The following is a 25590-nucleotide window of genomic DNA, read 5'->3' on the forward strand; positions in this document are numbered from 1 at the left end:
CGATCCATCTAACCTCTTTTATCGAAGGTGGCTTGCACCATCTTCTTAATGTCTTTACTCATCATTGTGTCACTGTCAATTTCACATACATCCATCTTATGACATGCTCAAAGAAATAAGACAACGGGTGGCCTCTGAACATGGACGCATCTCTAAGTGTTAGAGACTACACCTTGGACTTTTATTTTGCATGCCGCACAAGCTTTGTCCCAAATGAACCTGTCCCAAAACATCGTGAAATGATACTAAACTAATGTTTTTATTATTATTTGGACTTCAGATTTAGAATATTGATGATTATGAATGAAAATTGCAAATCAAACCATATCATGATCATCTTTCAAAGTTAGATTTTCCTTGGCCAATGAAACAATTGCGTTCCGAAACATGGTCAAAAATATACTGAATGCCCTCGGAGTAGGACACGTCCATGGCGGCTTGCTTGCGACCGAAACAAACAAGTAACGAACGGAAAGTTGGTGTGGCCAGAGATTGTAGAAAAAATAATATATATATATATATATATATATATATAACAATTATTTATCAGATTTTATAGTCTGTTCTCATTTTAAATTGGCTGACGAATTTGACCGCCACCGTTGGGATCCCATGTTTATGTTTGTTGTACAATCCAGACTTTGACCCAGATGAACTATCGTGATGATACGGGAACGTCCGTCACTACTGAACCGGGAAGCTGCATGCGAAACTCGTAACTGTCGTGTGTATAAGAAGGGTGTACGGGCCTGTGGTGCCTCATCACCAGAAAACTAATTAAACCATGGATCTCACCAGCACCTCCTCCCTCTTCTCCTTTCTCGTCCTCCTCGTTTCGCTGCTGCTACTCAAGAAGAACAGGTCTGGTGGCGGAGCTCGTGCCACACTGCCTCCCGGTCCATCTAAGCTCCCTATCATAGGCAGCTTGCACCATCTCTTGGGTGGCCTGCCGCATCGTTCCCTCACTGCCTTATCTAAGAAATTTGGCCCCGTGATACTCCTGAAGCTCGGTGAGGTCCCCACCCTCGTTGTCTCATCTACCGAAGCGGCTGCTGAGATCATGAAAACTCACGACGTCAGCTTCGCCTCTCGGCCCACTAACCTGAATCTCCAGTCCGCCACATACGGTGACAGGGGCGTCGGCTTTACCTCGTATGGATTCCACTGGAGGGAGCTGCGCAAGATGAGCATCGTGGAGCTATTGAGTGCCAAGCGAGTCCAATCTTTTCGCTTTATCCGGGAAGAGGAGGTGCTTAATCTTGTGCGGTCGATAGTCCTGTTGTCCAACGCTGGTTCCACCGTGAACCTCAGTAAGAAATTGGTGCTGTTGGCTAATGACATAGGCTCCCGGTCCGTCATCGGCAGCAAGTGCAAGTACCAGAAAGAGTTCATACGGATAGTGATGCAAACGCTGGAAGCTGCCGGAGGCTTCAGTTTGGCGGACTTATTCCCGTCATGGCCGATAATTAAACTTCTCAGTGGCGCGACTTTCAAGATGCAGATGTTACACCGTGACATGGACGCGATCCTGAATAGCATCATTCAAGAGCGCAGAGAAAGGAAGTCCGCAGAGCAACCGGAGGAGGAGGAGGAGGAGGCCTTGGTCGATGTCATGCTGAGAGTTCAAGCTGAAGGTAGCCTGTCATTCCCCTTAGCAGACGAGGACATGAAAGCCATGATGCTGGTATGCTTTTTTTTTTTAAACCCTAATCTTTCCTTACAGTCGCAGTTTCGAGAATCTAATTTCTGGATTCCTTTTGCAATAAAGGATATGCTCGGTGGGGCCAGCGAGACCTCCGCAGGAATAATGGAGTGGGCCATGTCGGAGCTGATGAGGAATCCAAGAGTGATGCGGAAGTTGCAAGAGGAGGTGAGGGAGACTGTCGGAGAAAAGGGAAAGGTGACGGAGAAGGACATCAACGGAATGAACTACTTGAAACTGGTCATCAAGGAGACTCTGAGGCTGCACCCTCCTGTTCCTCTGCTGCTCCCCCGAGAGTGCCGGGAGACGTGCGAGGTTCTTGGTTACCAGATACCAGAGAAGACGAGAGTATTCGTGAACGTTTGGGCCTTGGGAAGGGATCCTCGATACTGGGACAGTCCCACTGAGTTTGAGCCAGAGAGATTCGAGAGGAGGAATTCCATGGTCGACTTCAAGGGAACCAACTTTGAGTTCTTACCTTTCGGGGCAGGCAGGAGGATATGCCCAGGGATGTCATTTGGTTTGAAGAGCATAGAGCTTTCCCTGGCTAGCCTTCTCTACAACTTTGATTGGGAGCTCCCATCGGGAAATGAAGGGATGCCCCAGGAGTTGGACATGAGCGAGACCTTCTCGATTACGTGCCGGAGGAAGTCGGACCTCTGCCTACGTGCCATCCCTCGTATTCCTTTCTCCATGACTTGACCTTTACCCAAAAATACATGCAACCGTAGTCGTTTCTTCAAGTATGCACTTCTACCCAATAGTCTTTACTTGTATCGTCGTCATCGTTATCGTCCTCATCGGAGCAGCATTGTTACAGAAATTTGTTACACTTCATATAGACAGTGTTGATAAAGTGTAGGAGGCTCTTTCTTGTGACGTGGCTGTTTAGTATAATGAAATGACCGTTTTGATATTTGAAATAATTAAATATTATTGCCAAAGGATGAATGTTACGAAAAAGCATATCTTGAATACCGTAAAATTTCATCAAAATCCTGATTTGGCTTATTTTCTAGTCAACTGTATCTCTAGCCAAACTAAGAGATATTATGAATAATTAAATATTATTGCCAACTGTATTTCTAGTCAATTTTATAATTGAGGACATCAATTAAAAATTTTTAATTTTTGAAAGAGAAAACTATAATTTTTACCTAAGATATATAAAAGAAATTTTTAATTTATGAAAGGGTAGAATTGAAATGTAAACATAATGACATAGATTGGAATTATCTTATGAGGGGTAAAACCATCCTTTTTAATAAAACCCTAAATGTCCCTTTGTACGATCATTGCATAAGGCATGGTCGTTGCTTGCATGCGACCTCCAGCATTCAGTTGACGTTATTTTTTGCTAGCAAATATTGTCACAATAGTGCTACTCGTGCCTCGTAGGTCGACCATTGGAGGCCACCGTCCTCAATGATACTGTTGTCAACAGCAACCTATCAATAGTGGTCCATTGATCAAACATGATAAAATTTTATATCACCCAAAAGCAGGCGATAAGATAGATTAGATAGAAAAGAAAATCGATAATATCAATAAATCATTCATGCATCGTAAATGAAAACAACATATTTTCATGAGCAAAAGGTGCTAACAAGTAGATCTAAGATATTTGATTTAACAACTATAGTTAGCAAGTATAAAAACCATCCTTGTACTATTATGTAAAAAACTTAAATAACAAAATCTGAAATTAAATAATAATATATTTAAATTTACGATATGTACATTTTGATGCTGCTAAAAAATATTTATCTAATCCATGAGCGTACCATCATTAAATTCAAAAGCTCTAGTGATACCGTTTTGTAAAGAGAACCATACTCACTTTCTCCTCTCTTTCTATTTTTCACAAGAGCACTATGGGCGATCAATTTATGGACAAAATAAAGATGAAAGAAGATATATAATCTTTCATCACATGACTAAAAGGAGATGTGAGGATCGATAACCTTTCGATCATGTTACATATCCAACCGATGATTGTACAAATGCCATCCAAAATTTTCCCCGATGCTTAATTATATAGATCCTTATCAATATATAGCAATACATATATTATCATGAGTCTTTTAAATTATCCTCCCGTCACATCTTGGACTCGCAAATAGATGTTCTATTATGCTAGAGCATGGTCTGTCATTGAATTTATCAAAAATCAAGAAGAAATTCTATCTTCCACTGAAACTTTATCAGAAATAAAAGAATGGATCGTTGTGCCCGAAATCATTCAAAATAAAATGATTACCTAACAATAATGATAACCACAACCCATAATTTCTCTGATGCAAATATATACAATAGGCACATTCAATAAAAGTCTAGCCTAACTACATGTTCCGGACACATAAGATAGGTAAGGCAAGGAATTTTCTTTGACTTGTAACTAAGGCAAGGAAAATATGTTCCGGACATATAAGATAGGCAAAGTAGGAACATATCGATCCTCAAATTCATGTTCTTCTAGTTGGATCTAAAAACACCAATGGAGGCGATACCTACCACCAGCAAGAACTTTGGTGAAGTAATAAAATGGAGATCCTTGCGTGAAGCTATAGATGGATAGTAGATCAGCTTAAAGAGGTCGTGACGGATTTGAATCTTTATGTTTTGATGAGATGGATTGATAGTTTATATAATAATTCTTTGGAAGCATTGTGGTCGAGATCGTGAGAAGTCTCGCTCCTAATAACTCAAATTCAATTTATCACAACCACATGAAATATCAAGACTTATAACATCATGACATCCGAAAGCAAGTTATGTGAATAGATGTATAGGAGTTTGATTCAGTATAGGAATTTTGATTAGGGGCACGCATATGTGCCCAAGAGAGAGCCAATATATGTGGCCATAAGTGCAGTTTTTGTTTGGATGGAATTCGTATTGCGTCAACTATTATTGTGTTTCTCATCTCTATTTATGAATATATTATTAAGGATGATTTCCTTAAAAAAAAATTCATATCTTGAGTTTTTTTTAATCAGTACTCTTATTTTACTTAAAAAATAATTATATCACTAACATCGCGATCACTGTGATCATTAATTTAGTTTAGTTATCCAATCGTGACTGATTCATTATGGAAAGTCGAAGGTATAATCTATAAAATCAAATCATGGGGAAAACGAAATGTCGGTCAAATTCTACTGCTGCATAGAATGAGAATAAGCGACAATGAATAATTACTATATATATTGTTTTTCTAAGATCCCTGCTATGCAAACTTTCGGTTTGCTAATTGTTTGTTTCAATCCCACCAACAGTGCCAATGACCGGAGATTTGATTGAGATGCCAAACGGTCACGTCAATCATCAACAAGCAAAACGGTCAAATTCGACGTGCACATGTTCAAATCTCTCAGGAAATCGGTCTAATGTCCCACCAACACTGCCATTGTATTATAATACGGTAACGTCATTCATCACCAATTAACCTAGAAATTATGTATAAAAAAAAAAACACTGTCATGTCTATCAAAAAAAGAAAAAAGAGTGGCCTCTTGCTCGTCGGTTCCATACAACACCAACACTTGGTTACGTTTTCTCCGCCCTCCTATTTCTCTTCCTTCTGCGACTTACAAGAATAACAAGCTCTAGTCAATGAGCTAGTGCCAGACTGACACCCGATCCATCTAACCTCTTTTATCGAAGGTGGCTTGCACCATCTTCTTAATGTCTTTACTCATCATTGTGTCACTGTCAATTTCACATACATCCATCTTATGACATGCTCAAAGAAATAAGACAACGGGTGGCCTCTGAACATGGACGCATCTCTAAGTGTTAGAGACTACACCTTGGACTTTTATTTTGCATGCCGCACAAGCTTTGTCCCAAATGAACCTGTCCCAAAACATCGTGAAATGATACTAAACTAATGTTTTTATTATTATTTGGACTTCAGATTTAGAATATTGATGATTATGAATGAAAATTGCAAATCAAACCATATCATGATCATCTTTCAAAGTTAGATTTTCCTTGGCCAATGAAACAATTGCGTTCCGAAACATGGTCAAAAATATACTGAATGCCCTCGGAGTAGGACACGTCCATGGCGGCTTGCTTGCGACCGAAACAAACAAGTAACGAACGGAAAGTTGGTGTGGCCAGAGATTGTAGAAAAAATAATATATATATATATATATATATATATATAACAATTATTTATCAGATTTTATAGTCTGTTCTCATTTTAAATTGGCTGACGAATTTGACCGCCACCGTTGGGATCCCATGTTTATGTTTGTTGTACAATCCAGACTTTGACCCAGATGAACTATCGTGATGATACGGGAACGTCCGTCACTACTGAACCGGGAAGCTGCATGCGAAACTCGTAACTGTCGTGTGTATAAGAAGGGTGTACGGGCCTGTGGTGCCTCATCACCAGAAAACTAATTAAACCATGGATCTCACCAGCACCTCCTCCCTCTTCTCCTTTCTCGTCCTCCTCGTTTCGCTGCTGCTACTCAAGAAGAACAGGTCTGGTGGCGGAGCTCGTGCCACACTGCCTCCCGGTCCATCTAAGCTCCCTATCATAGGCAGCTTGCACCATCTCTTGGGTGGCCTGCCGCATCGTTCCCTCACTGCCTTATCTAAGAAATTTGGCCCCGTGATACTCCTGAAGCTCGGTGAGGTCCCCACCCTCGTTGTCTCATCTACCGAAGCGGCTGCTGAGATCATGAAAACTCACGACGTCAGCTTCGCCTCTCGGCCCACTAACCTGAATCTCCAGTCCGCCACATACGGTGACAGGGGCGTCGGCTTTACCTCGTATGGATTCCACTGGAGGGAGCTGCGCAAGATGAGCATCGTGGAGCTATTGAGTGCCAAGCGAGTCCAATCTTTTCGCTTTATCCGGGAAGAGGAGGTGCTTAATCTTGTGCGGTCGATAGTCCTGTTGTCCAACGCTGGTTCCACCGTGAACCTCAGTAAGAAATTGGTGCTGTTGGCTAATGACATAGGCTCCCGGTCCGTCATCGGCAGCAAGTGCAAGTACCAGAAAGAGTTCATACGGATAGTGATGCAAACGCTGGAAGCTGCCGGAGGCTTCAGTTTGGCGGACTTATTCCCGTCATGGCCGATAATTAAACTTCTCAGTGGCGCGACTTTCAAGATGCAGATGTTACACCGTGACATGGACGCGATCCTGAATAGCATCATTCAAGAGCGCAGAGAAAGGAAGTCCGCAGAGCAACCGGAGGAGGAGGAGGAGGAGGCCTTGGTCGATGTCATGCTGAGAGTTCAAGCTGAAGGTAGCCTGTCATTCCCCTTAGCAGACGAGGACATGAAAGCCATGATGCTGGTATGCTTTTTTTTTTTAAACCCTAATCTTTCCTTACAGTCGCAGTTTCGAGAATCTAATTTCTGGATTCCTTTTGCAATAAAGGATATGCTCGGTGGGGCCAGCGAGACCTCCGCAGGAATAATGGAGTGGGCCATGTCGGAGCTGATGAGGAATCCAAGAGTGATGCGGAAGTTGCAAGAGGAGGTGAGGGAGACTGTCGGAGAAAAGGGAAAGGTGACGGAGAAGGACATCAACGGAATGAACTACTTGAAACTGGTCATCAAGGAGACTCTGAGGCTGCACCCTCCTGTTCCTCTGCTGCTCCCCCGAGAGTGCCGGGAGACGTGCGAGGTTCTTGGTTACCAGATACCAGAGAAGACGAGAGTATTCGTGAACGTTTGGGCCTTGGGAAGGGATCCTCGATACTGGGACAGTCCCACTGAGTTTGAGCCAGAGAGATTCGAGAGGAGGAATTCCATGGTCGACTTCAAGGGAACCAACTTTGAGTTCTTACCTTTCGGGGCAGGCAGGAGGATATGCCCAGGGATGTCATTTGGTTTGAAGAGCATAGAGCTTTCCCTGGCTAGCCTTCTCTACAACTTTGATTGGGAGCTCCCATCGGGAAATGAAGGGATGCCCCAGGAGTTGGACATGAGCGAGACCTTCTCGATTACGTGCCGGAGGAAGTCGGACCTCTGCCTACGTGCCATCCCTCGTATTCCTTTCTCCATGACTTGACCTTTACCCAAAAATACATGCAACCGTAGTCGTTTCTTCAAGTATGCACTTCTACCCAATAGTCTTTACTTGTATCGTCGTCATCGTTATCGTCCTCATCGGAGCAGCATTGTTACAGAAATTTGTTACACTTCATATAGACAGTGTTGATAAAGTGTAGGAGGCTCTTTCTTGTGACGTGGCTGTTTAGTATAATGAAATGACCGTTTTGATATTTGAAATAATTAAATATTATTGCCAAAGGATGAATGTTACGAAAAAGCATATCTTGAATACCGTAAAATTTCATCAAAATCCTGATTTGGCTTATTTTCTAGTCAACTGTATCTCTAGCCAAACTAAGAGATATTATGAATAATTAAATATTATTGCCAACTGTATTTCTAGTCAATTTTATAATTGAGGACATCAATTAAAAATTTTTAATTTTTGAAAGAGAAAACTATAATTTTTACCTAAGATATATAAAAGAAATTTTTAATTTATGAAAGGGTAGAATTGAAATGTAAACATAATGACATAGATTGGAATTATCTTATGAGGGGTAAAACCATCCTTTTTAATAAAACCCTAAATGTCCCTTTGTACGATCATTGCATAAGGCATGGTCGTTGCTTGCATGCGACCTCCAGCATTCAGTTGACGTTATTTTTTGCTAGCAAATATTGTCACAATAGTGCTACTCGTGCCTCGTAGGTCGACCATTGGAGGCCACCGTCCTCAATGATACTGTTGTCAACAGCAACCTATCAATAGTGGTCCATTGATCAAACATGATAAAATTTTATATCACCCAAAAGCAGGCGATAAGATAGATTAGATAGAAAAGAAAATCGATAATATCAATAAATCATTCATGCATCGTAAATGAAAACAACATATTTTCATGAGCAAAAGGTGCTAACAAGTAGATCTAAGATATTTGATTTAACAACTATAGTTAGCAAGTATAAAAACCATCCTTGTACTATTATGTAAAAAACTTAAATAACAAAATCTGAAATTAAATAATAATATATTTAAATTTACGATATGTACATTTTGATGCTGCTAAAAAATATTTATCTAATCCATGAGCGTACCATCATTAAATTCAAAAGCTCTAGTGATACCGTTTTGTAAAGAGAACCATACTCACTTTCTCCTCTCTTTCTATTTTTCACAAGAGCACTATGGGCGATCAATTTATGGACAAAATAAAGATGAAAGAAGATATATAATCTTTCATCACATGACTAAAAGGAGATGTGAGGATCGATAACCTTTCGATCATGTTACATATCCAACCGATGATTGTACAAATGCCATCCAAAATTTTCCCCGATGCTTAATTATATAGATCCTTATCAATATATAGCAATACATATATTATCATGAGTCTTTTAAATTATCCTCCCGTCACATCTTGGACTCGCAAATAGATGTTCTATTATGCTAGAGCATGGTCTGTCATTGAATTTATCAAAAATCAAGAAGAAATTCTATCTTCAACTGAAACTTTATCAGAAATAAAAGAATGGATCGTTGTGCCCGAAATCATTCAAAATAAAATGATTACCTAACAATAATGATAACCACAACACATAATTACTCTGATGCAAATATATACAATAGGCACATTCAATAAAAGTCTAGCCTAACTACTTCATTCAAGGAGGGAAATAAGATAACCAATGCTTCCAATTGGATACATCTTGGCGTATTAGATAATGAATTCTTATTATAAAATTCATCACTTAATTTTATCATCAAAATCTAATATTTAATAAGTGGATATTATTGTACGTTAATTGGAAGATAGTGATGAGTACATGACAAAACACACTCTGTCCTTGATGTTTCTTATTTTCCTCGAGCTCTCTTAGTTTCTTAAGTTTTCTGTTAAACTCCATGCTACTTTCCGATCCATGTTAGTTGCTATAACCTGCTCGATCAAGTTGACACCATCCAATCGGTTCCGAGCAAGACAGATGCCAGAAAGGACCTCTGCCAATCAATGTGGAAAGAAATGGAAAATGCTTGTTCAAAGGAAATGGACCATCGACACAGATTAAGTACTCACTCAGTGCAACTCATTAGTGAATAATCTATCACTCCAGGTAACTCTTTTAACACCAAGGCATCTACCTCTGAAACATGGACACAAGATAGCTAATGAGAAAACCGCCAATCCAACAGAAATATGTTCTAACGTTGTACACACGTTAGGTCTACGGTTCCAAATAAGGCTAAAGAATCAATTGATGCTGAAACACGACACATGATAGATAGCCTTCTTATTCATGCTGGTTGAGGAACTCAAACAAACTTCCTTCTTACCAATCCTGTAGGAATAACACAAAATCATTGTCTCATTTTTACTTGTTGGGGTATTCCAAATCACCGTTTATCCCCGAAGGCCATATTCCGATTTCCGAGTAACCATCCTCAGTCGCACATGCTCTGAACATTCCTGTTGTATTAAAAGGCATAGTCACCTCTCCATTTGCAGACACCGCAACAAGGCCAACGTTACCTTTTGGCGTTCTCTCAATAACATAGGCTGCTGCTTCCTTCAGAGAAAGCCCCTTGTATTCCATCAGGGCAGCAACATCCCGAGCAACAGTAGCTTGGATAATGGATTCACCTTTGCCAGTAGCAGAGACTGCACAGTATGAATTGGCATAAGTTCCCGCACCTATGATTGGAGTGTCTCCTATCCTCCCGGCCATCTTGTTCACCAACCCTCCAGTAGATGTCGCTGAAGCCAAGATTCCATGGCCATCAACTGCGACACATCCAACAGTCCCTATTTGGCTGTCACCTATGCTACTTGGTATGGCTCCTTTAATGGGCTCGGTATAATCAATCTGCAAAGTGAATTTATATGAATATTAATGGTGACAATGCAAACGCACATTGCTACTTGCCAGAGAATAGTCTCTCAAATCCATTAGCATCTTGACAAATGGATACAATGGTTACAAATGCATGGGAGGTGGAGGTTTCACAATGTTTCTTATGCATTTAAGTTTCAAATAAGTGACAAACCCAGGTCTATGCTCTTAATGAAAGAAATTAATCAACTAAAATTTAACAGATAATAATGCATCACTAATTAAGTTCTGCAAGAACAAAAACCTTCCAGAATCCTAGTAATTCAAATTTAAAAGACAAGGTGAACTGCATGGTGAGATAATGTTCAAAAAGCACACCTGTACTCTTTTTGCTTCTTTTGCATTTTTCAGCCTCTCAACATTTTCTGGGGTGATGAAATGGCTTGAATGTGCAGTTTCTACACCCTAAAGATTCAACATAACCCATCAGAAAGATACTCAGATAAATATCTTACTACTTAATACAAGCAATTTGCACACCATGGTCGTAAACAAAAATTATAAAATATGAAGACGTACTTTAGTGCTCATCAAAGTAAACAATGACATGCAACTCTAGGAACCACATTTAATGCTTGCAGCATTGTGAGTGTCACAAGCAATTTTTTAATGCCCAAGAATACAGAATTGAAGATACAACAAATTTTGCCACAAAAGAAAATAGAGAACTTGAATTAATTACTCTAGTTTATCGATATATATATATATGTATGTATATATATATGTATGTATATATATATGTATGTATATATATATATATATATATATATATATATATATATATATATATATATATATATATATATATATATATATATATATATATATATATATACATATATACAGAAGATTCTTTATGGGAGCTAGAGACTTAATTCTCATGTATGATTCCATAAGAATGCAACTGCATTCCATGTGAATATGGTACCAGCAAACAGTATCTCAGTTACTGAAAAATGGAGGCATATAATTAAATGTGCTGTAATAGCATCCGAATGTCTGCTCTTCATTGAGATAATTGTTCTGTACACACACGCACACATGGTGGGAAAGCAGATTGGTTGTTGATTTGGACGTTCTTTTTAGTTACACCTTGACAAACAATTACTTCTCTGGTTTCTGAATAAGTTAGTTTCCATGAAAAGCATTCGTTTCACTTTCATCATCTTCTTGTTTCCCAAAATACAGGAAGCTGATGAATCTACAAAGGTCACAATTTGAAGAAAATATTATAAGCCTAACTTCCAAATCTGAAATTTATGTCAAGTTGATTTATGATTTCTTTAAGAACTTGATGAAGTGAGACTTCCAGAGTCAGAAACTGTATAAGCAAAAAGTCAAGATAAAAGGGGCCAGAAGTGGTTTTCTGGCAAGACCCCTTTGATGCCCAAGATAGAAAATACAGGTAAAGGAGGAGAAAACTCCAAGGCAAAGCGACAGATGGGAATCGCATACCACGGCATTAAAGGTGTGGAATCTTTATACAGGCTTCACAAGACTAACCCCATGTTTGAAAAAAAGCATTAAGATCTAGGGACCTTGCATGACTCAACTTTCCTTGTTGCCAAATCTTGAGCTATCATTATATGTGATTATAGCCTGTCAGAAAAGAACATATCCCAGAGAACTAGGAGATCTGCTTGAACCATGCTTATTAAAAATTGGAATCCTACTTTGAATACATTTGGCTAGCTAGATAGAAACCAGTCAGACTAGCCCAAATCCAGTTAGGAATTCCTATCCTGGCTGGACCTCGACTGAGTGCCGTAGTGATCTAGCCAAAAATTACCCTGTGATTAGGTAATGCAGCTACTCATCACACTTACTATCTACTCACAAGCCTAACCTTGTTAGGCTTTAGCAGAAGCAGTAGATTTGAATAGAAGGAATATGCCTCGGCATATGTAAAGACGCTAAGCTAAAGAGCTCACAGCTAAGCATGAATTGCCTCTGCTCCAAAAAGAAATTATAGAACAGGAGATCTAATTAGGAAGGCTAATCTGAACTGAAATTAGACTACACGAGAATAAAACAGGATGAGATCAACTGGATTCTAAAATGAGTATGCCTCAGTAACAACTGAAGAGAGAATATGTTAACCTTCATTAATAATGGAAAGCCATAAGTATATCATGATTTGCAGGCATCAGATGCAATCACTCCTGGAGCACTAGGTTGAGCACTCAAATATTGCAACTAAATGATGTGTCACAATGAAGTGGATGAAAAGATTTTTTGTTTTCATTTGTGAAATTGCATCTCCCATTGGCAGGAAATTGACCATCCAAAGTGGATAGAGAGGATGAGTTCAAATGTTAAACAGTTAAAGAGGAGAAGAAGATTAGGGACTTAGTCATTTCCTTTAACATTATTAAGTATTCAACCTCCATCAACTTCAAGAAACTACCACCAAGTTCTAACTCTACAAGGCAATCACCAGCAATGTCCTTTTCTTATTGAGAGTGCACCTAAGATCTTTCTATGAAGACAACAAAAGAGACAAAAAAGAGGACCAAGCCCAACTCACAAAAGCTTTTATCAGTTCAGAAGTCAGTTGTCAAACCTGGACTGTGAGAATAGCCCGACTACGTTTGGAGCCTGAATCTTGATGCAATGCGAGAACCATCTCCTGCACCAATCTTCAAGAGTGGAGAAGAAAGGAGAGGAAAGGTCAAGGACAAGGATCCTCGATGTAGAGCTGGACCTTTTCACCTCGTTCTACAATAGAAGACCCTTGTCAGGGATGTCCCTGACATGATCCCTCCGAGGGGTTATGGGACAGTCAAAAGAGAGACCTATGTGGAGAGTATCTTCCATTTCGATTTGTACTAACATGGTAGATATGGTCATGTTTTATTGTCTTTTTTAGTCTGCTAATGTCCACATGCCAACCTGATTGGGGGTGAACATTGTCCTTATCAGTTTTCATAAAGGGTGAGTTTGGTATTAACTGGATTTATTTCTATAAGAGCTTTTGTTGAAACAGGTGGTACCCTAAAAGGTGAGTTCCTTGAAGCCCTATTGTCCCTTCTTTCATCTTTGTCAGGAGAGCAAACAATTTCCTTGGCTATCTTGAGGGTATGTTATTGGAGGACTGAGACAAACTAAGCTATGATTCCTAAAGAGTTCTCACTCCTCTATAGTGACAACAAACCATGAAATGTAGGGGAAGGATCAATTGATCGATAAACTAAGCTACGACTCCTATTGAGTTCTCACTCTGCTACAGTGACAACAAACCATGAAATGTAGGGGAACGAACAATTGATGGATTTAAAGAGGTCGAAAAGGAGATTATCAAGGAGAGAGAATATACATGAAATTCAGCAATCGAAAGCAAAACAGGTGGAAATCGATGTCAATGGAGGGAAGAAGAGTTTTGCAGGGCTTACACAAGCCTTAGTGGTGCTCTCAATTGGAAAAGAACCTCAATGATGGTCAACTAAAGGTATTTAGCTTGGTGTTACTTTGCCAGAGAAGATGAAAAGGATAAAAGACAAAATAGTCTCAAAATGAAGGAGATGGGAATTAGCTATTCTTCTCCTATCATATAGTTCAATCAATGGCCCAAATCATCTTTACCTTTCATCATGGATTCTCCTCTAAGTGTCCTTCTCAAGCCTCTAGTCTTCACATAAATATTTAGGTAGACTAGAGAGTGGCGGATGAGTGATATAAGTATCACCAACAAGTCTTATATAGGTCCTAACTGACAAAGTTATAATTGGACTTGTATAAGTTCCACCTATTGTTGATCAATCTAGCTAGCCTTGGATTTTTCTTTGGATAAGACTCTAATTTCCAAACAAGCATGATCAAGTCAAAATCTTCTGAATCCTAGGATTTTCTTTCGTAATATAACTCTAACCATAACTCATAATTAAACAACTAGAAAGTTTAAATGTGCGAGCGCTCATCAAACAATCTATCCTTCCAAACCCAATATAAACACCCAACTTGAAGTAAATTTATATAATGCCTTAGTCCATATCGCTCTTCCAAAAAAAAATCTCTTTTACTCACATCTTTGGAATAGGCATCAAAGGGATTTTGCTAAATTTCCCCCTTTAGTCCTTGATGCTAGTTCATGATCCAAATCACCTCATCCTCATCCAATTTTTACCCATCAACAAAATTCTTTCATGATTGGTAATTATGACAATTAAGATTTAATTTGGTTTTTCTTAGTTTGGTCCTTAATTGTTCTTTTGGAAACCTTCATCCATGTCCAAAGTTACTTTCACTTTGGTCTCTAGTCTATTATTGAAAATGACCCTACTATCTTGATTTATTTTTTTCATTTCTTTATCAATTACACTGCTCAACATAGGCTTCTTCAGACTTGTTTTTTATTTTTATATCAGCAGTGTCACTGGTAAAATAATCTTGATGGTAAAGTAATGGTTGAAAAAATTAGCCACTACTTGTTTTCTACAAGACATGATAATTTCCATGTTCTGAAACATACTGTTGTCATAATATAACAATCCACAAAATTATCACAATGTTCATCTCCTATTGTGCGAATAACACTACATAATATAACTGCATTATTGGGAATAAGACTGTCTCACAGCCCAAACATTCTTATAGAAGGCTCACCCATGTGCACCCAGATTTTCTCATTGTTAATTAGCAATTTCCAATTGTACATAAGCAATGTGATGATCTTGCCAACATGCTTACAAGTGGCCTACATAAGCTTTATTAGACTGTTTATGGAAATTAGCTAGAAGACAAAGTTTTGATTTTCCAATTTTCTGTCAGATCGAAGAGATTAAACTCAAATTGGTCGAAAACTAGTATCTTGTACAAAATAAACATAAACAGCTAGCATAAGAGACACCTTAATCAACAATTTCTGTTAAATTTAAAGGCATTGCATTTAAACCTCTAACTTTAACAGGAAATTTAAGAAAAAATATGGTGGTGTTTGATGACTTAACTTGCTCCCTTGCAAATGCCTCAGCACCATCAAATGCCAAATAAATATGTGGAGTTCTCTCCATGACAAGTCGTGCAAGAGATATAGCATTAACAACAGTAGAAAGACCTGAGACAGCTCCGCATTTCTTAGTGTTCCCATCCATGATACATGCTTCCATCTCCACTGTACCATTAGTAGTCAAAACAGAACCTTTGCCAGCATTGAAGCATGGGCTGTTTTCTAGCTCACGAACCTGTATAACTTTTTCTGATTAGTCCAAAAGAAGTAGATATTGGAAGTTAGAACACCATAATTAAATAATAATAGTTTTAATGACAGGATATCATTATCTTTTAACCCAGTACGTAGAGTAATTGAGTAAACTGAACATCATTCAAAAATAAATTGAGGTCCTGCTGCTTGTATCAAAAAAATTGCAATGTGAATCTAAATAGGGGTAGTAAGACACCCATTGCATAAAATGAGCCAAAGAATCAGAACACTTCATATGCAAAGAACAGGGCAACGACGAGACAAGAAATAAATATTATATGCACCAATCCATGACAAACGAACAGTATGTTAGCACTTTTTATCACACAACAATAAAAAGAAAAAAAAGGTTGGAAATACATATTATAGAAACTGTAATCTTTAATAGGCTAGTGAAGTACTGCAATCTACATGTTACCAAATGCATAATGTCTAGGAAGATCAGGTAACACTCAATTTTTATATTGTCTTTCTTAAATGTCACCAAAGAGTGGAGGGATCTTGAGGTACAAGACTGTCAAGTTCGACGTCCAACAACAATATGATTATAAAACAGAATGATGGAAGCTTAATATAAGATGTAAAGGAAGACAGTATTTAGCACTGTTGTACTATCGCAAGCACTATTCTATTCAAATGGATATATGCTATAATAAAGAGATACGATCTGGTTTCTCTAACTATAGTGAACGTTTTGGTGATGAGAGACTCTCATATGTGCCTAGTGAGTAAAAGGTCAGAAACAGCAAATTATCTAACTTGGCAAATTCGCAAAACTTTCTAACTTGAGGCAGTAAGGCAGCAGGAAATGGACGCCCTCTGAAGCATTGAACTTCAGAAGAACAATTAAACCGTTCAAATGTTAGATCCTGGCCATGAAGCCCTAATTTTGCATATGCACTTTGCTTCTCAATCTTTTAGATCTCCAGTGATTTCCAATCATAACTATGACCGACTACCATCCAGTCATATCAATTGCATGTAACCCAGAGTAATTAGAAAAAATATGTATACAACAGGCATCTCCAAAATCCAAATGTCACCGCGCTAAAGCCTCGACACGAACGAGCAAATATTGATGAATACGATCCAAATGCATGTACGTTATCAATACAACGGAATGAGCAGTATAAATTGTAAGAACATTCAAGAAAACAGAAAGGTAAAAGTGAGAGTGGTGCACGAGATGGTATCAAACCAGGGGAGGGAGAGTGGTACCACGAGCTCGACGACGTCGAGTGGCGGTCGGTTGGCTTTGAGAGCGGCGACGCCGAGTTCGAGGCAGTGGCGGAGGGCGGCCTCCCTCGGCGCTCGCCCCTCCGCCGGGAGGGAAAGCGGGATGTCGCCGGCACCGCCGTGGAGCGCTATCGCCCAGCCCATCCGTCTGTCCCCTCACTGCTGACTTAGACCGGTGAGAATACGACCCCGATGTCATTTATAGATCAAATTTCGTTGGATTCCTAATTATTAATATTATCGCATAGCTGTCACATGAATGTGATTTGATTATTTTTTTATCATTTACATCGCATGGAGACAACTCCGTTGGACGCGAGCAGTTCGATCACGAGGACAGCGATCCCAAAGTTGGATCGGATCCCGGCTTTTCCCTCTGCGACGTATCTGGTGAAAGCAGACTTGCAACTCTATGCTTAAAATGTTCCTTCGGACGGCTACTATAATACCGACTCGGAGGAAGCTATGACATGCGACACATGGCTCTCCTTCGGAAGTCCAGCTCAAACTTACCTGTACACCACCATTACCATTCGAAGGATTCGAAGTGCGTGAATTGATTTGGAGGAACATGAATTGTTTAATGAACGCTACACATTTGTGGAAATCACATCAAAGACGTCATGAAGTGTTGATGGTAATTACCATGAAAAAAGATTGATTGGTGACTCTGGTCTGAGAACAGCACCTCCGGGTATGCATCATCGCCCGAGGTGCTTTATTCACGACGTATCAAATTCATTCTTGATCTCTAAGTCCTTATCTACAAGAGTTGAATCTTAGGGAATTAAAAGAGGAGACGAGGTGTGACATTCACGTCCAAGGCACACCCTCTCTTGTCGAGAATGTCGCACCACCTCCGCCGGAGCCAACTTCTCTAGCTCATCGAGTGATTGACCCCAAATCGTAATCTCAATCGGAGCCTAAGCAGTTATCTATCCAATATATAATTTGAGTGTTGTTATCTATCCAATATATAATTGAAAGATAAGTTATAGTTACAATCAGCTTAACTTTTTAGCTAACTTAAGTTTAACAATCCACATAATATCTAAAAGACATATCAATTGCCATTAAAAAATAGATATGTAAATATTAGTTCCCTAAATATGCTTTTTATTTCTTTTTCATTTGATTTGACTGGCATGACTTACCGTCAAGTGCACAAAAAAAATTAAACTGACTGGAATTAACACATCAGTTTTCCATTAAAAATCAATTGTGACAAAAAAAAAATCCAAGGATTTGATTGCTCTATAATCATACTTAGAGAATCAGTTTGATTTAGAAAAATCATGACTGAACACAACATAAGTAATTTACCTTTTCAATTTCGATGTGATTCCACAAACCTAAGAGGTATAGTGCTCCTTGCCCAAGCCTTTTATTCCCTTAATTACACCTCCAAAATTGATGGAATTACTAGCATTTAGCTCAAATTTACCACAGTGTAGACATGAAGATTTTTTTTTTCCATTGCTGGATGATAACTTGTTGACTCGAGCTGAGCTTGTTTTTGTTTCTTTTTTTTTGCTCCTTTGAAGACAACAGATGCTGTTACAACTCAAAATTCCAACTGCTTTAGTCTGGACCAAGCATAGCCTAAATTAAAATCATCACTACTGAAATAAACTTCACCATAACATTTTCCCAAAAGGAACCAAAAAAGTATTGAGAACCATCCAAGTGGAGAAGTACAGACTTCCAAAAATAAATGTCTTTAGTATCAACTCAGGTTTAAAAAGGATCCGAATCATGGAACTGCAAAGATATCCAAGCTTCACATGAAAGCCCAAAATTTAGGAAAAGTATAAATAGTTGTTACATCTAGAAAGCATAAATCGATAACACTACTGAGACAGCAATTGATATGATTATGTTGGCTACTCTTATCACCCCTTGGCTGATGGGTTGAGCGCATCCCAAGCCTCAATCCATGTAACCATAGCATCTGCAAGCTTGTTGAAATAAGGGTCAATCTTCCCCAGCTTTTCTCTCACCTGCTTGGACAGTTCAACATAGCATTTTTGCACAGTGCTGCAATCCTTTGAGAGTACAACCGATTGGAAGAAGGGGATCAACTCTTCTTGCCAGAAGATGCCGTTGTACTCCTTTTTCAAATTCACAAATGGGTTGCTAGCTTTGCTGTGCCAGATATAGGGTAAGCCAGTCTTGACTCCGAGTCCCAAATGATCACAGATCACCTAAATCAACATCAACTAGATATTGATCAGATTGATTGAACAACCAAAGTTCCTGAGCATAATTCTAAATTTTTCACTTAAGCAGAATCATCACATACTAAATTTAAGATATTATGGCAACCTTTATCTGAGAGTCTAATATAGAATCGGTCCATACAACAGAACAGCAAGAACTAGAGGTGAAACACTGACCTTGGTACACCATCCAGCCCACATATCATCGTAACGCCCGATAGGCTGGCCATCACCCATAAGTCCAAAGTACATTGCAGGACCAATGAGCTCACGGTCGAAAGCCAGATTCATTCCACACATAGGAAACAAGGTTCCCTTGGGTATCGTGAGAATTGCATCAACATACCTGATAAACACAAGACATACTAGTCAAGAATAAGCTTTTGCAGTAGAGAAACAAGGCGCCAATGGTATAAGGTCAGATATTCCAATGCTAAGTACCTAGTGTTCCTCTCACGAGGCTTGACAAGCTGCGTCGGAGCATCGTAGTCAGGAATGTTCATCCACAGGCCATGAGAAACAGCTGTTTGAGCACCTTCACGTAGGCTGAAGGGATATCCACGAACAAAGTCTGCGCCTTCTCGGTATGGATCATACAAAGTGTTGAAGAAGTAGGGAGTTGATGGGGTCAGGAGATTCTTAATGTGCTGTTCAAGTGCATTAATCTCCTTGCCAGAGGGATCTTTAGCAACCTATTTAGAATGACAGAACACAGGAGATGATGATATAGAACCACACGAGCTGCAATGCAGGAATTTAAAAAACTAAAGATACATTTATATGACACCGCTAATCTTCCAGAACTCCAAACTTTTTACGCATATAAGATTTGCTAATTGTATTCATGTGACACTCAAATATCAGATGAAAACATACTCAAATGGCCAACCTGAGACCACAAACCACACGAGACATAAATGCAAGAGTCTTTTCTCTTATTATCTTATATTCAGAAACAAAGGTTGTGATTTTAGTTAAGTATTTCATATATATCAAGATCACAACCTGAGGCTTGAAAGGTCTGATCCAAACCAGTAGCCTATGAATGAAGATCTCACTACCTATTTAAGGTGACAGAAGATACTAGATTATGATATAGGATCATATAAACTGTGATAACAGTAGGAATCTCATCAACTAACATGAGCTTACATGACAGATCAGAAAAAATGTTCCACATTAAGCAACCAATCTTCCAAAAGCAATAAAAACTTTTCATGCATATAACATTTGCTAATTGTATCCACATGGCACTCAAATATCTGGTTAAATTATAATGGACTCACAAACCTGGGATCAGAAACCACAGAGAAACTGTTTCTTATTATCTGTAGATCAAGAAATCAAGGCTTGTGATTATAGTTATATATATATTATATATATTGCATATATTATAAGATCACATCCAGAGGCTTACAAAAAATGTAATTCAAACCTGCAGCCTAAGAGTGAAAATGGTGGCATCATTTGATTGAAGAATTTTGCAAAGTTAATAATTACAAGAAACAAAAGAGAACCAAGATGTGAATCAGGCGAGTCTAAATCTAATAGAAGCATAAGAAATTGCTGGAATAAAAGTTAAAAGGACCAACAATCTAGTGACGATGTACATGAAACTAAAAAATAGCAAGAGAGACTGCAAAAGAACCAACAACTGGATTATTAAATAACTTTGATGACTTAGAACATGTAGATCTAGCATGCTGTATGGGCAACTACTATACAAATACCTAGATCTACTTTGTGCACTTGAGAATTAAAACCAAGAAACCGTCGTTGACATGTCTTTTCCACAGAAATTTAGAGAAATCGAACTCTAAAAGGAAATCAGATCTGTCCAAAAAGTAAACACCTAATTCAATCTGCAGGTGTTTTAAGAAAAAAGAGATAATTTTCGGAGAAAAAAAAAGGGAAAGACGAAACTGAGTAAAAGATTGCGTCTTTTTCTCACTCGGACACCCAACCCTCCCAAAGAATTCCAGATCTAGAAGCGAGAACAAAGAAAGCGGGGGATCGAAGCGGAAGCACTTACGAAGCAGTCGTCGTCGATGGTGTAGATGTACTTCTTCTTAGAGACCATGTAGCCGAAGCATCGGCAGGCGGAGTCCTTGAAGGAGATACAGGAGGCCTTGGGACCGAGGATGCGGTTGATGTCGTTGCGGTTGTAGAGCTCGTAGTCGAACCCTTCCGGCACCTTGATCGTCTTGCTCGGATCCCCGTCCTGCACGATGATCAGGTGGTAGGCCTGGAAGAAGGGCCGCCACATCTCCAGGAAGTCCAGGTTCCGAATCGTCGGGATCACGATGTCCAGCTCGTCCTTCAGCAACGGCGTGTTGGGGATCGACGAAGATGAAGATTCCTTGCCCGCCATTTCTCTTCTCCTCGATCGATCCAGGAACAACAGTCACCAGATCGAACAGGGATGAGGAGGAGGAAGAAAGAAAAGGCGGCGTTTCCTATTTCCCACCACTCCTTGGGAAGAGATCTCGCTCGCCGTTGGTTATATAGCAGGCCGAGGCCGTGTCGGCACCGGTCTGGATCAATAAAATCGTTGGTCCGCGCGGCGGTGAGAGAAAGAGGGAGGCGTCGAGACATACATGGACGGATCGATGGAGTTCGTATCGAAGAATGGACAGCGGATATGACCCGCAGGTGGAGCTCATCAATGCGGTCAGTATACGACCTAGGAGACGGGCAAGGGTTCGCGTTCCAGGGTGCTTCCCGGAACCGACGACGCGGTCACATGTGTGCCGGACAAGGTGGGTCAAGCGTCGCTTAGGGTCACGGGCGGTGACTGCATCTGCTGCTATCGTAGATGTGAGTAGCATTAATATGTATCATTTATATCAGCTGCGTTAAGAAGAATAGAATCCGGTAACCACCGACCATAGGGCGCGGTCTCAAGAATGCATCAACGTGGACCAAACTATACGGCTTTTCCATTGCCTTTTCTACCTAACGTTTGACTTAATAGAAACCAAACGAAAGGTGGATCAAGTCAACTACGGCAGCAGCTGTTAGGTCACCATGATGTGGGGAATGAGCTGCCAAAGCCACATGATATTGGCCAAATCATTCATGTTGCCCAACTCGAACAAGTCATCAAAGACGGGACATTACATGAAGTCAACGATAGATAGGATGGATCTGAACGAATCAAAAAAAATTTTGACTCAGCCCCTCGGACCATTTGGTTCACTAATTAGACCGTTGATGACTCAAAAAGAACAAAATATTATTGTTTTTTAATTTATTTTTTTGTTATAGAAATAAAGGAGAAAAAACATTATTATTTTTATCGAACTCTAATCCCTCAACATTCTACTCTCTTATAATTGCCACTAATCATCCTTTTTATGATATTTAATTCTTTATGTTTTATAAGCATATTTTATTTTATTTTTTTTAAGAAAAATATTAACTTTATAATATGATTGATTAATCTATAGGTTCAATTAGCGATATGTTGATCCGATGAGATCGATTCGACAACAATAGTTGTAGTAGTTATAAATAACGTAATTTATAGAAAAAAAAGTTTTAACTAGATGACATCTCTTTATTTATTTTTATTTAGGATTTTTTAATTTGGATGTAAATATCCACAATTTTTATAAAATTTTAAACTCTTAACGCATGAGAATTAGAAGATGGATGACGAGATAACAAAGGAAAGTGAGAAGGAGACAAAGATTTAATTGAATTGATCCAAAATTAATCTAGCTTTAAATAATAAATAGTATATTTAATTAATTAATAATATCATTGAACAAGGAGTTCAATGATGATCACCATATCTATCTTCATCATCATCTTCTCTTTTAGTAGTATACTTTCCGTCCTTGAAATTAAAAAAAAAAATCTGGAAAAACTAATATTTAAATTAGTTTTCTTTTATTACATTAATTTATGTAGAAAATATATCAATTGGTACATAAAGAAGTTACCTACCACCAACCATTGCTTGTACTGACAAGAGTAAGCAGTAGTAGCCGTAGAGAAAGATGGGTGGCATGTTGAGGGTGCCACATCACATGGAACAGCTGGAGATTGATTCTTATGAGCAAAAGAGGATGAAGTCAAAATGTGGGTTGGCTACACCAACGCCTCTCAGTTCTCCATTCTTAAGTTGGAAGCTCGTTCGACATGGAACATGAAGAAAGCATAGAATAAGAACATGCTCTATTTATAATACGATATAGATATAATGCCAGCCAAAAAATACCAGAAATTAGACGTAAATAAATACTAAACTGAATATTTCAAATATTACTATTTATAATTCTTTTTATTTATAATCCTATATTAAAAAAATTAAATCTTTCTAAGTTATTAGTTTGTAAATAGATATATATGTCATCAATTTATAACTTAATTCTAATAAAATCTTTTTACTTCATCCATACCTATAATCTCTTTTATTTCTTTCTTCTCCTTTATCTTCTTTGATTAATCGTTGGAGGTGACATAAAATGATAAAAAAAATAGATGATGTAATGGAATAAATTGAAGATAAAAAAAGGAGAAGATGAAAAATAAATTTTGATATTTGTTATAATAATATAATGATTTAATGTACATTTTGTAATAATATAAAAGATATTATCTTTTGGGTCAATTACATCAACATAAAAGATATTATGTTTCAGGTCTTTGCAAACTGTCTAGTAGAGTGCACAGACAATAGAGAGAACCAGTGATAGTAGTGTGTATAAATGAAGCCTATGAGGAAGAAAAAAAGAAAGCAAAGAAGATAAATATATAGTTAAAAGGGTTGTAAAGTATAAAGTATTATTTTATTAATTTTAAGATATTATAAATAATAATAATTTATGAATAGTAAGAAGGAGACTTTAAATAGTAAAGTCTTAAAATTAACTTAGTTCGATTAAATATTAAAATGAGCTCAGTCCTCAGTCTCAAAACCAATTCTTTTCCGGAAGTCAAATTATCATGACCTATTCTAATAAAAATATTAACATATTAATCAAACATTAGGTTGTTATCTCATATTGTTGGAGTTATAACTCTTATATACATATCTATATATATATATATATATATAACAATGACAAATAGAATATAATTGATGTATCATTTTCATGTCTCTATAATCAAAATTTAAAAAGTAAGGTACACTAAAAAACTCGTACTGAGAAATCATCTCAAATGGAATAAAATATTCGAGTTCATAATCATAATATTTACGAAATGGAGCATTTTGGACTAAGTTCTTTTGTGGACATGAAACGCTACAACTGATATCCCAACAACAAGTGCATGATTGCCCGTTGTTGCAATGTGTAGTCAATCACCAGATAATAAACCTAGCAGCTGAACACTTTTCTTGAGACGTCGATCTCAAATCACCATCTTTGAGTTGATTTAAGTGGCAACATGAGATGGTGGTCTTAGTAGTCATCTCAATGACTGCTGAAATAGCATTGTTCTACACTTGAAGATATCCCCAGTGAGTTAAACTTCACATTTATACTTACAAGCCATCACTTTGTGGAAAACAAGAACATTTGTCCCAGCTGAAACATGAAGAGTAGGGTTTAGAATAATAGATAAGCCTACAAGTTGCAGACCTTCTACCAATTGCTCATAAAGAATACTTACTTAATATATCATAGACCTCTGCTATGGATCATAAAAATTATGAATGACAAACTTGTAGAAAATTTTGAGAAAGAGGGGGGAGAAGGCAACTTGTGAGTTTCAAGACAAATATGTTAAGGTTTCTTTGGCAGTAAGAGTGTGTACATTATCTAAATTAACTTTCTTCTTTTGAACTATGGAATGAATAGTCCTATAGAAATTGAACATAACATATAAAAGGATGTTGCTGATATTTCCATTTTGGAAGAGAGAGAAGGAACAATAACTTTCTGGAGAGGACATTCTTAATATCCAGACACTGCAATAACATATATGTAGACCTTAATAGACAGCTAAAATGGTGGTCTAAGACCTTAATAGATTGCTATGTTTACCAAAGAAGAAAAGCTGAAACCTCAACAAGCCTATTGGAAAATATTGCTACAGGGGAACTGTCCTTCCATGGCTTCGCTTCCATGGTTCATGCTGATAAGGCACATAGGGTTTCCCACAAGTTAACATGATTTAGTATGATTGACGAACTATTATCATCAAAGCCAGCTCAACAAACTCGAGAAGAATAGGTTTAATCTTTTTAATCTAGCAGTTCGATGATGATCATAGATAACTCTCATCCATTTACATTATATTCCAAGGGAAATAAATGCATGCATGAAATCCATCAGCTTTCTTATGTGTAATCGAAACTTCAT

The 25590-nt window shown here is 38.2% G+C and overlaps 6 protein-coding genes across 6 annotated transcripts; 4 read left to right on the forward strand and 2 right to left on the reverse strand.

The window, feature by feature from the left end:
- The first annotated feature begins 772 nt into the window (after positions 1 to 772).
- On the forward strand, positions 773 to 1766 carry LOC135613987 (desmethyl-deoxy-podophyllotoxin synthase-like). The gene is made up of 2 exons (XM_065110983.1): positions 773 to 1680; positions 1724 to 1766. Exons 1-2 carry the CDS (start codon positions 785 to 787, stop codon positions 1764 to 1766), a joined length of 939 nt encoding a protein of 312 aa, XP_064967055.1. The 5' UTR covers positions 773 to 784.
- LOC135615648 (cytochrome P450 71D10-like) lies at positions 1741 to 2633 on the forward strand. The gene has a single exon (XM_065114453.1). The coding sequence runs from the start codon at positions 1772 to 1774 to the stop codon at positions 2402 to 2404; it is 633 nt and encodes a 210-aa protein (XP_064970525.1). The 5' UTR covers positions 1741 to 1771; the 3' UTR covers positions 2405 to 2633.
- Positions 2634 to 6125: 3492 nt separating this feature from the next.
- On the forward strand, positions 6126 to 7084 carry LOC135613988 (desmethyl-deoxy-podophyllotoxin synthase-like). The gene is made up of 2 exons (XM_065110984.1): positions 6126 to 6975; positions 7065 to 7084. Exons 1-2 carry the CDS (start codon positions 6126 to 6128, stop codon positions 7082 to 7084), a joined length of 870 nt encoding a protein of 289 aa, XP_064967056.1.
- Positions 7083 to 7974, forward strand: LOC135615649 (cytochrome P450 71D10-like). Its single transcript, XM_065114454.1, has one exon. The coding sequence runs from the start codon at positions 7113 to 7115 to the stop codon at positions 7743 to 7745; it is 633 nt and encodes a 210-aa protein (XP_064970526.1). The 5' UTR covers positions 7083 to 7112; the 3' UTR covers positions 7746 to 7974.
- A 1923-nt stretch (positions 7975 to 9897) lies between these two features.
- LOC135615650 (isoaspartyl peptidase/L-asparaginase 1-like) lies at positions 9898 to 17234 on the reverse strand. Its single transcript, XM_065114456.1, has 4 exons — positions 17040 to 17234; positions 15568 to 15801; positions 10940 to 11026; positions 9898 to 10594 (listed from the first exon to the last, which is right to left on the reverse strand). The coding sequence occupies exons 1-4, from the start codon at positions 17199 to 17201 to the stop codon at positions 10103 to 10105; spliced, it is 975 nt and encodes a 324-aa protein (XP_064970528.1). The 5' UTR covers positions 17202 to 17234; the 3' UTR covers positions 9898 to 10102.
- Positions 17235 to 18759: 1525 nt separating this feature from the next.
- On the reverse strand, positions 18760 to 21848 carry LOC135615651 (UDP-arabinopyranose mutase 1-like). The gene is made up of 4 exons (XM_065114457.1): positions 21309 to 21848; positions 19718 to 19968; positions 19454 to 19622; positions 18760 to 19261 (listed from the first exon to the last, which is right to left on the reverse strand). Exons 1-4 carry the CDS (start codon positions 21645 to 21647, stop codon positions 18950 to 18952), a joined length of 1071 nt encoding a protein of 356 aa, XP_064970529.1. The 5' UTR covers positions 21648 to 21848; the 3' UTR covers positions 18760 to 18949.
- Positions 21849 to 25590: the final 3742 nt, after the last annotated feature.

Source organism: Musa acuminata, chromosome BXJ2-6, assembly GCF_036884655.1.
Source record: "Musa acuminata AAA Group cultivar baxijiao chromosome BXJ2-6, Cavendish_Baxijiao_AAA, whole genome shotgun sequence".
Lineage (NCBI taxonomy): Eukaryota > Viridiplantae > Streptophyta > Magnoliopsida > Zingiberales > Musaceae > Musa > Musa acuminata.

What these genes read in the sequence shown, in the direction of transcription:
- LOC135613987 (XM_065110983.1), top strand. Translation starts at nt 785, where the DNA reads ATGGATCTCACCAGCACCTCCTCCCTCTTCTCCTTTCTCGTCCTCCTC. An exon ending in GAGGACATGAAAGCCATGAT is followed by an intron (nt 1,681 to 1,723) that starts GCTGGTATGCTT and finishes CTTTCCTTACAG; the next exon opens with TCGCAGTTTCGAGAATCTAA.
- LOC135615648 (XM_065114453.1), top strand. Translation starts at nt 1,772, where the DNA reads ATGCTCGGTGGGGCCAGCGAGACCTCCGCAGGAATAATGGAGTGGGCC.
- LOC135613988 (XM_065110984.1), top strand. Translation starts at nt 6,126, where the DNA reads ATGGATCTCACCAGCACCTCCTCCCTCTTCTCCTTTCTCGTCCTCCTC. An exon ending in GCTGAGAGTTCAAGCTGAAG is followed by an intron (nt 6,976 to 7,064) that starts GTAGCCTGTCAT and finishes CTTTCCTTACAG; the next exon opens with TCGCAGTTTCGAGAATCTAA.
- LOC135615649 (XM_065114454.1), top strand. Translation starts at nt 7,113, where the DNA reads ATGCTCGGTGGGGCCAGCGAGACCTCCGCAGGAATAATGGAGTGGGCC.
- LOC135615650 (XM_065114456.1), bottom strand. Translation starts at nt 17,201, where the DNA reads ATGGGCTGGGCGATAGCGCTCCACGGCGGTGCCGGCGACATCCCGCTT. An exon ending in TCGACGTCGTCGAGCTCGTG is followed by an intron (nt 15,802 to 17,039) that starts GTACCACTCTCC and finishes AAAGTTATACAG; the next exon opens with GTTCGTGAGCTAGAAAACAG. An exon ending in AGGCATTTGCAAGGGAGCAA is followed by an intron (nt 11,027 to 15,567) that starts GTTAAGTCATCA and finishes TTGAATCTTTAG; the next exon opens with GGTGTAGAAACTGCACATTC.
- LOC135615651 (XM_065114457.1), bottom strand. Translation starts at nt 21,647, where the DNA reads ATGGCGGGCAAGGAATCTTCATCTTCGTCGATCCCCAACACGCCGTTG. An exon ending in CCATCGACGACGACTGCTTC is followed by an intron (nt 19,969 to 21,308) that starts GTAAGTGCTTCC and finishes CATTCTAAATAG; the next exon opens with GTTGCTAAAGATCCCTCTGG. An exon ending in GGGCTGGATGGTGTACCAAG is followed by an intron (nt 19,262 to 19,453) that starts GTCAGTGTTTCA and finishes ATGTTGATTTAG; the next exon opens with GTGATCTGTGATCATTTGGG.